Source organism: Terrapene carolina, unplaced genomic scaffold, assembly GCF_002925995.2.
Source record: "Terrapene carolina triunguis isolate 2854851 unplaced genomic scaffold, T_m_triunguis-2.0 Scaffold238, whole genome shotgun sequence".
NCBI lineage: Eukaryota > Metazoa > Chordata > Testudines > Emydidae > Terrapene > Terrapene triunguis.
The window spans coordinates 8,025,413-8,042,262 of record NW_020664589.1 but is presented as its reverse complement, the minus strand read 5'-3'; the positions used below and the strand labels follow the sequence as shown (position 1 = coordinate 8,042,262).

General features: G+C 59.9%; 1 protein-coding gene across 1 annotated transcript in view; it reads right to left on the bottom strand.

The window, feature by feature from the left end:
• HMCN2 (hemicentin 2) overlaps positions 1-16,850 on the bottom strand; it is a 114,987-nt gene that overhangs the window by 2,372 nt on the left and 95,765 nt on the right. The window contains exons 77-96 of the mRNA XM_029912711.1: positions 16,381-16,545; positions 16,167-16,274; positions 15,765-15,899; positions 14,987-15,121; positions 13,968-14,158; positions 13,034-13,247; positions 12,095-12,229; positions 11,684-11,874; positions 10,940-11,021; positions 9,957-10,226; positions 7,834-7,983; positions 6,566-6,703; positions 5,225-5,346; positions 4,824-5,061; positions 4,491-4,553; positions 3,615-3,737; positions 2,810-2,944; positions 2,228-2,356; positions 1,188-1,508; positions 600-719 (exon numbers count right to left, since the gene is read on the bottom strand). Coding sequence (XP_029768571.1) covers positions 600-719; positions 1,188-1,508; positions 2,228-2,356; positions 2,810-2,944; positions 3,615-3,737; positions 4,491-4,553; positions 4,824-5,061; positions 5,225-5,346; positions 6,566-6,703; positions 7,834-7,983; positions 9,957-10,226; positions 10,940-11,021; positions 11,684-11,874; positions 12,095-12,229; positions 13,034-13,247; positions 13,968-14,158; positions 14,987-15,121; positions 15,765-15,899; positions 16,167-16,274; positions 16,381-16,545 — 3,165 coding nt within the window. The remainder of the gene's footprint in view (positions 1-599; positions 720-1,187; positions 1,509-2,227; positions 2,357-2,809; positions 2,945-3,614; positions 3,738-4,490; positions 4,554-4,823; positions 5,062-5,224; positions 5,347-6,565; positions 6,704-7,833; positions 7,984-9,956; positions 10,227-10,939; positions 11,022-11,683; positions 11,875-12,094; positions 12,230-13,033; positions 13,248-13,967; positions 14,159-14,986; positions 15,122-15,764; positions 15,900-16,166; positions 16,275-16,380; positions 16,546-16,850) is intronic.

Below are 16,850 nucleotides of genomic sequence, written 5' to 3'. Positions count from 1 at the left end.
GTGAGCTCCAGAGTCTGCTGACAGCAGGCACCCGCCCAGTCACTAACATGCCCCCAAAGCAGACCGGGCATGACCATACTGCACTTGGGTCCAGGAAGCAACATAGCCCCACGGGGGCACCACAGCAATTCCTAAGCAATGGCTTGGCAGAGGGGGCAGGAGGACCATGGCCCTGTGGGCTAGTGGCTTGAGGCCAGGCATAGGAACCACGAAGTTCTAAGCCTGGCTCTGCCACTGCCATGCACTGTGTCCCTTGGGTAAGTCACATCACCTCTGTTTCCTGCTCCATGAGTTGGTGGCAGTGATACTAAGCTGAGAGCGCCATTGTGAGGCATGGGAATTTAATGGGCCAGATCCAGCCCTGGCATAGCTCCATTGACATCCCTACAATGATGCCCCTTTGCTTGGGAGATGAAAAGGGCAGCCCAATGCAGGCACTGCGGGAGCCTGGCAGTTGGTGGGGATTTTGCTGGAGCAGCAAGAGGCGGGGGTGAAATCCAGGGTTTAGAAAGGGAGGAGATTGGGGTTTACAGTATCGAAGTGGCAGCGATGGGCGGACACACACACGCTTCGGAACAGTGACACACGCACGCACTGACCCCGGCAGGTTTTCCCATTGGGCAGCAGCCGGTAGCCGGCCGGGCACAAGCACTGGTAGCTGCCCTCTGTGTTCCTGCACTCGTGTTGGCACAGGTTCCGCACCTGACATTCGTCAAGGTCTGTGTAAAGAGGGGGGAAGAGAGAGGAGAGATTCCAAGTCTGGCACACTTCAGTGCACTGCTGTGCCCCCCTTCCCCCCCGCGAGGGGCAACCTCCAGCCCCACGTGCAGCATGACACTGCCCCCGAGCCTTCAGTGCACAGCCACCATGGTGCACCGTGCCACTGAAACAACCCCGCAAAGGCGTAAGGCCCCGGCAAACGGTCCCCTTCACCCACCCTCCTGGGGGGGGATCTGGCCCAGGGAAGCCCCACTCCAGCCCCACGAGGGACCAAAGGCCTCGGCCCCGGAGAGACCAATTCCATGGGGGAGCAGGTAGAGCCGCAGAATGGCTGGCACGGCGGGGAGGAAGAGGGGAAGGAGGAGCGAGGAGAGTGGGTTATAAGACGGAGTTGGGCCTGTTCCGGCTGCATCGCTCCAAGGCTCCCCCTCTCTGGAGCGCCAAGGGTCAGCAGCACGTGGCCTTACCAGTGCAAAGTCCATTGCGCCTGGTGAATCCCGACGGGCACTGGGCCTGGCTGCTGGGGCTCAGGGCGTTACCAGACTGGCCGAAGGAGAGCCAGGTGTAATAGCCTCCCCCGGGCGATCGGCCACTTGGTCTGAGCCACTGCAGACGGGTCCCTCTGTTGCTGACACGCGTCACGTTCCCTCCGGCCTTCTCCGGCCCAGTGCACGACTTGCCATCCCCACGTAAGGTCTCCCCAGGCGGGCACAGGCATTTGTAACTGCCCTGGAGGTTGTGGCACTGGAAAGCACATGGCGGAGGTACCCGCTGGCATTCGTTTATGTCTGATAAAGAGAGAGAAAAGCCAGCGTGAGTCTGAGAGCCCAGCAGAAGCTGTGCTGGCTAGTGGCTAGAGCAGGAAATAGGAACCCGGGATTCCTGGGCTCTGTTCCCTGGCTCTGGGAAGCCGTACTGTCTCCTGGTTAGAGCGGGGGGGAGAGTCAGGACGCCTGGGTTTCTATTCCTGGCTCTGCCGCTAACGTGCTGCGTGACCCCGAACAAGCTACAGCTTAGTATCCCCACCGACAAAGTGAAGAGAACACTTCTCGATTCCCAGCACCGCAGAGGGCTTGTAAGGGTTCATGAACGGTCCTCAGGCGAAGGGCAGGGGACAAGGCCCAGCGCAAAGCATTCACACCCACCACCCAAGCACCCGCCTCCTGAAGCTTCACTGGCAGCCTCCCGAGCGACTCTCCTTCCCCCCTGCTCTCACCAGGGGGCGCTCTCGCTGAGCAGGGGGAGAGAGCAGGCGGCTCCCTCTACAGGTGCCGGAGTGAGAGGGACTGGGCAGAGGAGAACTAGCTGCGTTACTCCAGCAGCAACCTGGGGGGTCGAGACCCGTCTCCGGACTTGCCCAGCGTCACAGAGCGAGTCCATATCCGAGTCAGGAATTGAACCCAGGAGTCCTGGGGCCCACCCCCCGCACTCTCCGGCTCGAACCAGCAGAAATGCTGCCTCCCCTGCTTTTCTCATTGCATGGCAAAGGCCGGCAGCTCCGTGTTACCCAAGCAGGGTCGACTGGTGTCCTGGGTCCTGTAACCGCGGGGACACGTGCAACGGTGCCCGCCGACCGTGTTCTCACAGATCTGGTTGTAGCGACAGGCGTGGGATCCCTCCGCGCACTCGTCCAGATCTGTGGGGAGAACGAGAGGACAGGTCTCCCGGCGGGCAAGTCCCCACGCAGCAGCTAAAGCCATGGCCCTCCTCGCACATTATGGGCTGAGACGCCAGATCACTGACCCCTGGTCACTGCCTGGGACCTGTCTGGTTTCCAGCCTCCTGCTCCTCTTTGGCCTGTACCGAGCATGGGGCCGATCGAGGGCTCCCTGGCTGGGCTCACTGAGACTAACTCCCCTCTCCGCTAAGGGGGCCCCCAGGCGGGGCAGGATGGGGAGAGCTGGCCCTGCTGATGCCCCTGTCCCACAAGGCAGAGGACTCATCCCTGGGCCGTCCATCGGGCCCCTGGCACAGGCTGAAATGCCCCACTGGAGAGCCTTAGGGAAGGAGCGCGAGCCAGGCGACGTGTGGAGTCCACCGAGGAACCTCCCTCCCCATGGGCTGGTCAGGAGAGCCCAGGGGCCGTTACCTTCACACCCCACTCCATCCACAGCCAGCCGGAAGCCAGCCCCGCAGCGCATCAGACACCGATAGGCCCCCGCCAGGTTCGCACACTGCTGCTCCGGGCGGCAGGCATGGGTGCCCTGCGCACACTCGTCCACGTCTGCGGAGAGAGCCCAGCACCAGTGCAGCTGCCTCACCCCCCTCGCCCACGGAGCCTGGCAGCAGAGGGGCTGCTGGGCCCAGGCCACCTCCAAGAGAAACCCTCCGCCCTCCTCTCTGCAGGGAGGCCTCCTGCCGGTCTCCTTCCCGTTGGGCAGCATCGGTGAAACTGCCCGTGGCTGCTTAACAGCATCGCCTGACCCCCAGCCGGCGCGCCCTTCGACCTCTGGCCCAGCAGGGCGCACAGCCATTCCCACGGGGGGGCTGAATATGCCGGGGGGGTCTTTCCCCCCCGAGACATCCAGAGAAGAAGGATCGAGTGGTCTATGGGGCAGCCCCCTGCTATGTTCCCCAAGGGAGCTCCCAGGGCCAGACTTGCATGTGCTCCTGTCCCCAGCCTCCTGATGTTCCCATGGGCACCCACCACCTCTAGGGAAAGGGGCCTTCCTCGCCTTGGGGAGAAGGCCGAGGGGGCATCCCCTCCCTCACTTAAGGGCTTCTGGAGGCTCCGGAGATCCTTGTGGCTGGGATCGCTTGCTCCCATGCTGCGAGGGCGCAGGGCGAATTGCTTGTGCTCACACCCAGAGGCTGTCCTGACCTGGACCTGCAGCTTCCCTGGGAGGTCAGGCCAATGTGGGTGGAGGGAAGCTGCAGAGTAGTCCCTTCCTTACCTCTGCACTCCCTGCCATCCGGCGCCAGGGCGTATCCAGCGGGACAGGTGCAGGAGAAGCTGCCCACGGAGTTGTGGCAGGCATGGGAACAAGGGCTCTTCGCAGCCGCACACTCGTTCTGATCTGGGATGGAGGGAAAAGGAGTCACTGTCCCTTCCCAGCAAGAGCCTGGGGTAGCACGTGCCACGTATGCCTCGGCTGCCCCCACCCTCAGCACCGAGGCAGGCGAAGCCAAGGCGGCCGAGGAGGAGGCACCTCAGCAGAGGTTACTGACCCAGAGGTCATCTCAGAGCAGAAGGGAAGCAGAAACCATGCCCTGGGTAACTGCCTCTGGAGAGCTGCAGCATGTGCTCCAACCTCACCTCCTGCCCCCGTGCAGCACCTCTCCTCACCCTGGCTGGGGCGGCTCCCAGGGAGCATGTGCACATCTAGTAACTGCCTCTGCCGGCCACGGGGGGCCAGAGCCTGGAACCAGCCCACCTCCCCCAGCGGTGCACGCTCTGCCTCCGGCAGCCGGGGGAGGGGATGGCCGCGCTGGAGCTGGAGGTGCAACTGCAGGCGGTGCTGGGTACACGTACACACGCCAGCTAGTGTGCTAAAAATAGCAGCCCAGGCGCGGGCCGTGGGATGGGCCAGCCCCCCCCAGTACGGCCCTCGGGCAGGATTGAACTGGGGTGGCCAGGCACCGACACTGCTGCTGTTAGCTTGCTAGCTCAGTCAAAGGCAGCATACAGACGTCTAGCAGCACTGGGGATTACAGAGCTGCGGCACCCCCGGGTCACCAGGCACTGAGAACGCCCTGGCGTTGAGTGGGGATGGAGAACGGGCCCCGGCCTGAGGGGAGCACATGGCCCACCCCTCAGGAATGGCGCTTACCTATGCAGTACAGCTGCTGCGGGCCCAGTGCAAACCCCTGCGGGCACTGCTCTCCGTTCGCCTCTGCGGCAAAGACAAGAAGGCAAGAGAGCCCCGTCAGCACCTCAGTGAGGCAGGGCTCGTGGGGAGCACGGGGGACAGGAGCCCTCGGCACAGCATCACCCAGCTCCTAGGCATGCCAACGGGGAACGGCCTCTCTCTCTCGGCCCAGGGAGCAGGGCAGCCTGGGAGAAGCTTGTCCTGCTGCCGTCCAGCCCGTGGACTCTGACTCCAGGGCTCTCAGTGGGCAATGCTCACAGTGAGAGGACGGACTGCTGGCTGCTCTCCTGTTACCTGCGCGGAGGGAGGAGCTGAGCTGGAAGAGGAGCTCCTCAGAGGCCGGGTTGAAGGAGGATTTGACGGCCCTCGCCTGGACGTGCTGCACCAGGGAAGGCTGCTGGCCCAGAGCAGCGTCGTACTCTATGCTGTGGTTGCAGCGGATCTGAACCGGGAGCCCGTCTTGCAAGTAGCTCTGCACAGACTCCACGTGCAGCTGCCCGGCCCCCGTCTGCACGTAGCGCTCGCTGAAATCCTGGGAGGGAAAGAGGGAGATGGGACAGTCAGGGACCGGGGCCCACCAGACTCCCCTGGACGAGGGACCTGCTGTTGTGCCATCGGCTGTCATTGCGAACAGGAGCAGGGGCTGCCAAGGTGCTGGCTGGGGCGAGGGCAGTGTCCCGGAGCTCCCTACTGACCTGGAAAAGCACAGCAGCCTCAGCGATGCTCTCTGGCACAAACCCGTTGACCACGACGTCGAAGAGAAGCGCCCCGCCTGCATCCAGGCCTCGGGCAACGTGCGTGATCCGGAGGAGCTCCCCTGCAGCGACAAGCAGGGGTCAGCGAGTCCGCACCAGTTAACGATCCAGCCCACCATGATTTCAGACAGACCTGGGGCCGAGCCAGGCTGCAAAGGGCCCAGAGCTGGGCTGTGGATGGGCCCAGTAGCAAATTTCAAGATCTTGCGGCCAACTTTTAAACCTGGGAGTATTTGCATCTGTAGTTACAGCTCAGGCTTGTCTCTGACCCCAACCACATGCTCTGCAGACACAAGGCTCCCTGCAGAGCACCGCAGGCCACCCCAGCAACACACCACGTCACAGCGCTGGCTCTTCGGAAGGGCTCGGTAGGCCTGACGCTGAACTGAGCTGCCCCACCTGGCTGGGAGCCCTGCAAACAGCTCTTCATTCCATTCCCTCCAGATCCCTGGCCACCGAACGCCCGTTTCCCTCGGAGGTTCAGGCTCCAGTGAACCCGGAGCCCCCACGTGGAACTCAGGCCAAGGGGTCAGTTTTCACTAGTGTGGGGTTGAAGCCACAAATTTCACTGAGTTTTGTGCCGAAGTCGGTCCCCTAAAGCAGAGGTGGGTCACTCAGAGGTGGCTGGGACATAGCCCTGCTCCAAAGGCTCATGAGCCATCCTAGACTCCTCAGGCACCACGGTGGAGACGGCTGGCACAGAACAAAACCAGAAATCGGGCGGCACTCCTTGGGGTCTTGGGTTTTGCTGTGAACGGTTTGCACAGCCTCAGCATGCAGTGGTCACCAAGCTGTCTCCAGGCACTCCCTGCAAAGCTGCCTAGAGGATAGGACTTAGGAGCCCTGGATTCAATGCCCAGTTTTGCCACTGGCCTGCTGGGTGACCTTGGCAAGCCACTGCCCCTCTGTGCCTCAGTTTCCCCAGCTGTAAAATGGGGATAATGATACTGCCCTCCTTTGAGATCTACTGATGTCAAGCCCTGTGTAAGAGGCTGGTATTTATTATTATTATCTGACCCCCTCGGGTGAGAAATGAGCAGTGCAGGGTTTCCTTCCCCAATCTACCTTCCTTATGAGCTATGGGTGATACCTGGCTGACTGAGATATGCCACGGACGTCACCCTGATCATTGTCCCAGGCCGTCTGTCCCCACTGATGCCATGCCCCCACTCAGCCCTAAGGGAACCTCCTTACCAACAAGGCTCCCCCACGGACTCCCGCCCCATGATCTCTGCCGCCCTCCCTTGGCTCTCAGCAGGACACACACACCTGCCTCCTCACCTGTGGCAAACTCCACCTGCGACTCCTGCCTGAAGACGCCGCTGGTCAGCGAGAAGCCGTTCCTGGCACTGCCACTCTGACGCGCAAAGGACCAGTAGATCGGAGCAATGATGGTGACCAGGACTCTCATCAGCGGCCCTGGGAGGTACAGGGAAGGGCACGAGGGTCAGTCCCATCTCAGTCAGGGCTCTCCTGAGGAGTAGCTGTGCGCTCTGGGGAGAGGCGCCCTGGAATCCCAGCCAGCTCCCGACCCAGTGCATTGGTCACACTGGCCTTAGCAATTAAATGTGGTCAAAGGTCCTTATTGGGGCAGCAGAATTAGAATCATGATCCTGCTCCAGCATGGCATTCCCAGCTCCAAACAGTCTGGAGCCATTCATCCCAGGGAGGTACTAACCCTGTTCTGCTCAGACGGGGGACTCCCGTCTGTAGCTGGGTGAGCACTCAGGAGTTCCTGCCTGCTAGCCCTGTGCTCCAAAGGGGGCGCTCGGCATGAGGCCTCTCTGTGCTGGGCTAGGCTCCCCCATAAATCAGCCCCCAGATCCCTTCCAGGAACCCTTGTTAGGAACAGCTCCCTCCCCAACAGCACCCGAGGAACCCACCAGGGGAGTCACAAGCTTAGATCCCAAGGCCAGAAGGGACCATTGTGATCATCTAGTCTGACCTAGACCAGCGAATGCCCCAAAATAACTCCTAGAGCAGATCTTTTAGAAAAACATCCCATCTTGATTTAAAAATGGGCAGCGATGGAGAATCCACCACGAGCCTTGGGAAATTATTCCAATGATTAATTACTCTCACTGTTAACAATTTACACCTTATTTCCAGCCTGAATTTGTCTAGCTTCAACTTTCAGCCATTGGCTCGTGTGATACTTTCCTCTGCTAGACTGAGAAGCCCACTATTAAATATTTGTTCCCCATGTAGGTACTTACAGACTGTCATCAAGTCACCCCCCGCCCCCAGCTCCCAGACTGGACACAGTTTGTGCTACTAGAGGGTCTCCGTAAAACCTGGGATGGATTACCTAGCCAGGGAACAGACAACTGGCTACATACGTGTATGAGTGGGAACAGCAGCATTTATCCACTACATCCCACTAGAGCTGGTAAAAAAATACCAGCTAAGTTGCTCCATGCCACTCACGGTACAGGCAAGCGTATTGTGCAGTGGGTATTTCACTCAGATTTACATCCGGCTTCTTGCCATTTACTTGGCCATGTAGTAGGTGTAACTGACACAAGACGTATCCCCGGGGCATCACGCACCGACAGCTGGTGGGATATTCCCGATCCTGCTCCGTATGGTGGCCGTGCCGGAGCGGGGATCCTCCATCACGCTGGCGTTCAGAGAGGCAATGCCAAATTCTCGGTCGTTAATGATGCCGATCAGACTGCCCCGGACTCTGAGGGGCTCTCCTGAGGGAAGGGAGACAAGGCGGAATAAGGGGGGAGACCCACACTAAATCTCTTTGCACAGCGAGACCCAAGCTGGTGGGCAGAGGGCCCACTTGGCCAGCGAGGCATTAATCCCCATCTCCCGTCCTGCGCCGCTTCATTTCCGGTGCCCAGCTACCATGGGCAGCCTGAGCCTGGCCTGCAGGAGCCCTCTGCCCCTTGCTGCAATACACTGCTGCACCAGCGGCCGGGCACAGATCAGGCCAACGTTCGTTTGTCACTGTCGGAGCAAGGGGAGTCATCTCCTAGGGCAGCTGGGGTTCACATTCCATAGGACCAATCTGGATGATCTGTATACATGCCACAGCCTTGCTCCCACAAATGCACGCACACATCCTTGCACGCCTGCCCACAGACTAATACACATGCACAGTCACACGCAGTCCCATTCAGTCTGCTCTGCGTGCCGCACACAACCATCTCTGGCCTGGGTTTCTCTCTGCAGTGTGTTTCATTTGCTCTTCCTGTAAAGCGTCTGGGCAGTGCCCCGGCACCCCTATTACTGCTAATCAGATGGATGCACCGGGCACTGCAACATACTTCCTCTGCCTAATTGCATGACTGTCTCATCTGGCTCTTCAATCTGTTCACCAAGAAAAAGCAGAAGTCACCGGGCCTGGGCATTTAGCAGGTCTCCCGAGACAAAAGAATCAAATCACTCCGGATAGATTCAGTAAAACTCAAATAGGAATGACCAGCCTGCTGTGGGCTGGAGGAGCCGGGGATGCAAGCCTTCATTGCGGCTTCATGGCACAGGGGCTTAAATGCAGCTTCAAGATTCCCTCAGCTCCACCCCAGGGCTATGTGCTTGCAAAGGAGAAGAGTACGGGGAGAGGTGGTGGGATAGAAAACAAAGAGAGGCACAGAGGTCCGTTGCCCCACCTCTCGGTGCCGTTCCACAGTACAGGACAAGGGGGGAAAAGAACCAATGAAATTAAAAGGCAACATGGTTTAAAACAGATAAATAGGGAAGTACATCTTGACACAGCACATCGTTAACCCGTGCAACTCAGCGCTGCAGGATGGTGCAGGGGGAGATATTAGCTATTTCTAGGAATAAGCATAATGCCTGTGTTACACCAGACAGGGTATCCAGGGTAAGGGCTGGTGCAGCAGCACACCTGTGAGTCCTAACGCTTCAGCAGCCGGCAGGCGGAACCAGGAACTTCCTCCCCACCCCAGCTGCTTTATTGTGTTTGCAAAGGAGGAGGGGTGGAATATTCCTTCCGTCTTATGCATCGAGGACTGGCCACGGCTGGAGACCAGAGACTATTTGCCCATTGCCCCAGTTTGGGAAATGGCGAGCCCACTTGATAGACAAAGGCCCCTGCTATTAGCATCCGTGTTCTCTTGGGAGCACTCAGTGGGGCACAGGGCCCTCCATACGCATTTGCAAATGCTACACACACATTACAGCTCCCTGCTGATGAAAATCCTGCTGTAAAACCCCTAGACAGGCCAAAAGAAACCAGGTCGGGGAGCTCCCAGCTCTGCAGGGACCCTCCCTTCCCACTGGCCAGCGTCCCTCAGGCCGGAGCCTGCCCCCAGCACGCACAGGGGAGAGGCACCTCTCAGAGCTGTGCTTTGTACCAGGGCACTGAGGGGCGGGCATACCTCCACCGCCACATCCTCCCCCGCGCAGGCCTTGCTGCCGGACTGAGGGGGCAGGTGGATGCAGGAGCAGGGGTGCTGGCCATAGCCCCCTCCACAGGGCAGAGAGCATCTGGACCAACTGCCCCAGCTTGCCCAGTGCCTGTCCATTAGGGCAGGAGGGGGAGATAGAATCATATTGGCTGTAAATTCTATTTGCTCAACCCCCTCCAGCCATGCTGCCTTCCCAGCAACCAGTCCTGCCCTGCGGTGTGCGGAGAAGGTAGAGGGCACTAAAAGGCTCCCCCATTTCACGCAGGATCTCCAGCCCCTGGGGCACGTACCTCGCATCGTCAGGAAGGCCTGGACGACGGAGGATCCCATCAGATTGCGTGCAACACACTCGTACAGTCCCGCGTCCGCCTCCTCCATGGCACTGATCAGCAGCGTGGAGTTGGCTAGGATCTGGACTCGGTGGTTCTCCTGGAGGGGTTTCTCTTCCCGGGTCCACTCCACTGTGGGGGCTGGCTCTCCAGTAGCCTGGCAGTGAAGTAGCGCCCTCTCCCCAGCACTCACAGCCACGTCTTGAGGTTTCACACTAAACACAGGGGCACCTAGAACACAAGGGGGAAACCACCCGGTCAATGCAGCACCCGACGCCCGGCAGAGTCCGTGTGTGCTCATGGAGCTGAGACCGGTATAGCAGTTCTGACATCCAGCTCTGAATTGCCCCAGAGTTCAGAGGAGGTGGAGTAGCTCCACCCGTCATTATTTTGAGGGGCTTCCGGTCAGACACTAGCGTCTCTCTCAGATGTAACCTGGACTCTTCCAAGAGAGATGTTCACACACATTCACATTGGATTGAGGCCCCAGGGGATTTTATGAGGCTGATCCTCTCCCTCAGTGGGGCTACTAGACAGCTCGTCATTTTTTCTTCTTGATCTCAGTCCTCTGCCCACATCCTGAGGAGAGTTCCTGAGTCAGAGAGTCTAAGGCCAGAAGGGACACCTGATCATCGCGTCTGACTTCCCGTATATCCCCGGCCCCTGCACCACCAAGCACTTGTGCACTTTACCCAACAGCTGGAATTCGCCCAAAGCATGTCAGGCCTCAGCAGACTATGTCACTATGTGCCAGAGGCAGAGAACAGAAGGGACCAAGGTGCACCAGTGCCCAAGGCCTGGGGCAACGGCAGGGAACTGATCAGTTCGGCCATTTCCCCTGCAAACCAACTGCCCCCCTTTCCCCCTCCCCCCACCGCAGGCATGAGGGCGACACCGTCCGTGAGACTAAACTACCAAGGTGGCCAATGCGGACAGATACTCACTCCGCAGGGCGAGGGTGACCACCTTCTCCACCGTGCCCACCTCATTCTCCGCCACGCACTTGTAACGCCCCGCGTCGTCGCTCTGGGAGAAGGGAAAGCAGATGCATCACCTACCTTGCTCAAGGCAGGGCTGCACTGATGACTTCCCAGGAGTCCAAGGGGCGCAGCTAATTAGCATAACATCGGGCAGACTGAAGCCCCTTCATCTTTAATACAAACTGGTGGCCAACACGCAATGCCCCATCCAGCCTCTGCAGATGGAGCATGGCAGAGCCGGAGCTAGGGCCTCTTGAGTGACAGACGCCAGATCAACCTGGGCCTTATCAACCGGGCCCTCCTCACAGAGAATGCTTCTGTTCTGAGTTAGGGTAGAGAGTGAAGAACTTCTTTAGATCCTGTCATGACCCCCAGCGACAAAAGGAGAGGCTGGCCCAGCGAAGAAATCGGTGCCCTAGTTCCTCAGAGGGAGAAGTTACTTCCCGAGTACACCTCCGCTGGGTGAGCGGGTCCAGAGATCCCAGCCCCTGTGGCTGACCCTGCTTGTTCCCAGGCAGCTTCTCCCCTATGCAGAGCACTCCAAGTTTTCGCTAGCCCCTGCTCCAATCTAACCCAGCCATGAGACTCAAAGGAGGGAAGGAAAAAATCTGGCAGCACAAATGAAGAGAGAGAAAAGGGAAGACACCCAAGCTCCTCCTCACACACCCCTGCAGTCCTCAGCCCCCTGTCTATAGGGCTGTGACTCACCACCGTCCCGTAGATGGCCAGCGAGCCGTTCTGGAGCTGGCGCAGGTGGGGGCTGCCCAGCACCGGGAGCCCGTTTTTATTCCAGTGGATAACTGGGGCAGGGTCGCTGTGGGCTTCACAGTTCAGGAGGGCGTTGCCCCCGAGGGGCTCCACCTGGTAGGCGCTGACTTCGCCACGGAGGACCGGAGCCTCTGGGGAAGGAGAATGGGTTAGAGACAAAAATCCTGCTCGGCCTGGGCTATGCGCTCCCAGAACGGCCAGGGCCTTCAGACACCAGGCCAGGCTCTGGGCTCTGTGACGCTGGTGTGGATGCAGGGGGGTCTGCTGACCACAGAGGCGCTATTCCAGGCCGAGACCAGACCCCCTCCTCTCAGCGCTCCACGAGCGAGCCGCCCCCACCTGCCAAGGTACCTTTCACATAGACGAACGCGACGGCCTTGACGCTGCCCACACCGTTCTCGGCCACGCAGGCGTAGGTGCCAGTGTCCTCCTTGGTGACGGCCTCTCTCTGCAGGGTGCTCTGCCCGCCCTGCTCCCAGATGCCCGCTGCCAAAGGGAAGCCACACGGGAGGGTTTGGCGGGCAGACAGTGGAGACAGCTCCCCAGTGCATGGTACCATGGAGCATGCAGGTACCTGCCCACTCAGCCACGCCAAGCCCTTGGGGACCAAGAGGTGAATGGGGAAGGGGCTGGAAGGTCCCCAGCCCACACCCTGGAATCCAGCTCTCCCTTCTGCTCCTGGGGGGGAGTGAGCGACACAGACCAGGGCTGATCCCCTCACTTCCCAGAAGGAACGGCAGGACCTGGACAAAATGGCCACACTTTCCACGTATTCAAAACCTTCTTCTTAGGGCAGCCCCACCGGGGACGATGAAAATAGCAGCACGTCCCTCTCCACCGCCTCTCGCTGAGCGAGCTCAGTGCGGTAGGAACACGCGCTAATTAAGTCTTGCGACTTGCCCCCCTGTGAAGTGGGTTTTCTTAGCCCTGTGTTACAGTGGGGAGACCGAGGCTCAGAGAAGTCATGTGACTCAGACAGATCCAGTGTCAGAACCCAGACTAAAACCCAGAAGCCCCAACTCCCTGCTCTAACCACTCGACTGCACTCCCTCCCACACACAGCCCTGCACAATAACCTATAGCTAGGTCTGCCCCCTGCTACCAGCATCTCTGGGGCCTTTTCAAAGAGACCCCAGTGCAGCCCCCTGGTCACTCTCCTTTAGTTCACCGTCTCTCTTACCCCTCCCACCACATGGGGTCTCGCGCCTTCTCTCTCTGCCTCCCCCGATCCAACCCCCATCCTTCCATGCCAGCCCCCACCGCTCCTGTGGCAGAGTTGGCCCCGCTCACCTCTGACCGGTTTGTTGTTGACCGTCCAGGTGATGCGGGGCATCGGGTTCCCCTTCGCCACGCAGCCAAGGATCAGCCTCTCGCCCCTGTTCAGCGTCCGGTCCCTTGGCTGCTCTGTGAAGGTGGGAGGGACGTGGACGGTGAGCTGGAGCTGCAGCGTGGCTTTCCCAGCAGAGTTTTCTGCAGTGCAGGTGTACGTTCCGGCATCCCCACCCTGCAAGGGGGGGAAGGTTCGAACGAGTCAGTGGGACACCCCTGGGGCGAGGCGCTGCACCCCACAAATGAACTGAGCCCAAAGGATTCTGAGTGCTTTTCCATTCCAGCCACTCTGAGCTGGGTCCTTTGCACTCCTCAGGATCCCGAGAGTACTCAGCCAACTGAGATTTCCCTGGGCGTACGTGGGCACGTCCGGGGTCCAGCCAGTTCCCGCTCTCCCTGCCTCGGTGTGGGGGCCATGCCAGGGAGAGGGAGCAGGGCAGAGCTCTGCTAGGCTCCTCCTCGAGTGGTGTTTGTGCACAGATTGATTCAGTGCTTGGTTTTCAAAGTTAATTTTTCTCTTGGCAGGACCTGTGTGATCAACATCCCCCCAAACACACGCGCAGCCCCAGGAAGATCCACCTGGTGCCAAAGGGGACTGGGCAGAACGCTCAGAGGCCATTGACTGCAGGTCCTGAAATCAGCCGGTGGGAGTCACTATTAAGTGGGACCAGGCTTCCCCTCCCTCTCCTGCAGCCCTCCCAGCCCGAGAGTACAAGAGCCACTGGGCGTGTCGTCTGTCAGCCCAGGGTGACACTGAGAGGCCACCTCTTCCCAAGATCCCTTCTCCAGATGCTTCCTTTACTATCATGGGCCTGCAGCTAGTCCAGACCCAGAGAAGTAAATGGGATGCGCACCAGATAAACCAGAAAACACACTGTCCCCTTGGGTTGCTTACCTGGGAGTCCTTCACCATCAGCTCCCCGGACGGCAGCAAGGTGAATTTCCCCTCCCTCCCTGGCACCGGGACCCCGTCTTTGGACCACGTGAGTCTGGGCTCAGGGACTCCCCGAGCTGCACAGGGCAGGAGAACTTGCGAGCCCTCCAGGATGGACAGCTCTGGCCGGCTGGCCTCAATGACTGGAGGCACTGGGAAAAAACAGAGAATGGGAGGCAAAGGATCCCTCATCCGATTTCATTGGACGGGGTTCCCCTCCCACAGCTACTTCCCAGTGAATGCCAGGCGCGATCCAGCTTTGACTGAACAACTGAGTTTGCAGACGTGCCCTGCAGTGAGATGCCAACCCAGCCCCTGGTGAATGAAGATGCTGGAACATCACCCCACCCCAGCCCAGCCTAGCCGCTCTGCACGGTGCCCCGTTACCCTCTGCCCCTGCATGCTGCCAAACCCCTCCCGCCTCCCCCCGCTCTCCCTCACGGTGCACAGAGACAAATGCATCACAAGAGCGGACAGGGCGCAAGCCAGAACGTCGGCTCCAAACACCACCTGGCTTTGCACCCAGATCCAGGCTCTACGTTTCCAGCAGGCCCCTGTGCTACCTCAGACCCAGCCCTGAACACCCTGGGTGCTTGGGGGAAATTTGGATCCAGCTCCCAAATGCTGCGGCTCAGCCCATCTCTAGTAACAGCGCGTTGTGACACTTAGCGCAATCCAGCCACCCTGTCCTCTTCTCCGAGCACAGTAAAGCTGGAGCGTGTTCCTTGTCCAACACCGGTAGGGGACCAGAATGGTGACCAAGCTCTGCTGCCCACCCCTGCATCCCACATCAAGTTGTGAAACACACTGGGTCCCGGGCCCCCTATGGAGGTTATAGTGACTCCCCAGGTCAGACAGGACATTCCAGCCAGGCCCAGGGGAACAGGAGAGCACATGCTGCGGGATAACGCCCAGCCCCCTGGGTTTCACATGCGGCTCTGGGTTTGCTCTGAGGCGTGGGTCCCCGCTCCTGCTCCTACCTTGCACGATCAGTCTGGTTTTCCCCAGCGCTGTGCCCGAGGGGTTCTGAGCCACACACAGGTAAACCCCAGCATCCTCCACAGAGGCCCGGGACAGATGCAGATGCCCATTGGGGAGCACCTTGAAACCGGCTCCTGCCACCAGGAAACAAAGATCAGAGAGAAAAGGGATGTGGCAGAAATGAAGAGCAAGAGCAGGAAGGCCGGGCACTGGCCAGACCACCCCGGCCCAAGCGCATTAGTGACTCACTGACAGACTATACACAGGGACCGCTTCCTCCACACATCACGTGCAGCCTCCTCCGAGGTAGCACACAACGGCTTAGCTCAGGAAGTGAAGAACCCACCGGAGCCTCTGAAACGGCAGGTGGAGGCAGAGTGGAATGACTCTAGGTGGCGTTTAGCAAGGACACCCGGGTTAATGTCTCCTTACAGGTGCCAAGGGGTATTTCAGGATCACCAGCTGTCCTGATTTCCCGCTGAACTGACTGACGGTGCCCCCTGGTGCCCTTTGACACCGTGCTGGGGTGCACAGAGCTACCAAGCATTGTGCCTCCCGGTGCTGCAGCCAGGAGAGGTTCCGTGAGAACTGGGGATCTAGGGCAGGAGGGGATGGGGGATTTGGAAGGTCCTTGGATAGTTTTTCGCCCAAGCCACTGCGCTCAGGGTGCTAAGTTCCAGTAGCATCACCAACCCCTCCCAGGGGCTTTGCTGTGGTGAAGGCATGGACTGGCGGGGCAGTTCTGGGCTCGGCTGGTTTAGCTGCACCCCAGCTCACCTGCTGGGATACTCATCCCTTCTTTCTGCCACGTGACCACCGGGCGGGGGATCCCAGACGCCTCGCAGGGCAAGATCACACCAGCATTGACCCGCACCTGCACCATGCTAGGCAGGGGCTTCACCACCGGGGCCTCTGCAACCAAGAGGGGGAACGGTGCCTGAGCCGGCTCCTTCACAGAGTACAACCTGGCTGCTTTCCCAGCCTCCAGGGCTCTATGGTCAGCACCCAGCCTCCCGGAACCTGGAGAGGTCCAGGAAGCCAGGCTACTCCCTAATGCCCGTTCACAGTCCCGACAGATGGTGCGCTCTCTCACAGGCCTCTCCCCCTCCCATCTCCCTCTCTGGGGCTGGGGCTTGCCTCCTTCCCCCAGCCTGAAGTGGCCTTGGCAGCTCTGGGTACCTTGCACTGTCAGGAGGAGATGCTTGTGTGCCACGCCAGCAGCGTTCCTTGCCGTGCAGGTGTAGCGCCCGGCGTGAATCGGCAGAGCACGGCTGATCTCCAAAGCACCTGGGAACACGGGGGGGGGGAGGTGAATAGTGCCCCCTCTTGGGTGGTGAGCGTGCTGCCCGCCCCCCCACTGACACACCCATGTACAGGATGGTGCTGCTGATACCTGTCGGCAAGACGCGATAGCCACTGCCTCGGTTTCCCAGCTGGGCTCCATCTTTGCTCCAGGACACAGCTGGTGCCGGCACCCCAGAGGCATAGCAGGTCAGAACCACTGGGGACATCCTGGTGGCTGTGAAGTCGGTATGGTCGTCGGCAATCGTGGGAGGGACTGCAAACGGCGAGAGTCAAGGTGAGCGGGGCTGTGCAGCGAAGTGCAGGAGCCAGACTCTCCCCTCTGGGCATGGAGTCGAGGCTCCGGGAAGCATGTGTGACAGCCGCCATCTTGGCCGACACACCAGGGACTGAACCGGGGACCTCCAGAGCTGAAAGCATGAGCTGCTGCAGGTTGAGCTACAGAACCAAGGCGCATGCAGGCCCTCCCCACGCCAGTGGATTCCACAGGCTCAGCCAGGCTGCTCGCCCAGAGAACACGGCTCAGTGTTTGGTGTAACTGGGGCTCCAGCCAGCACGTCA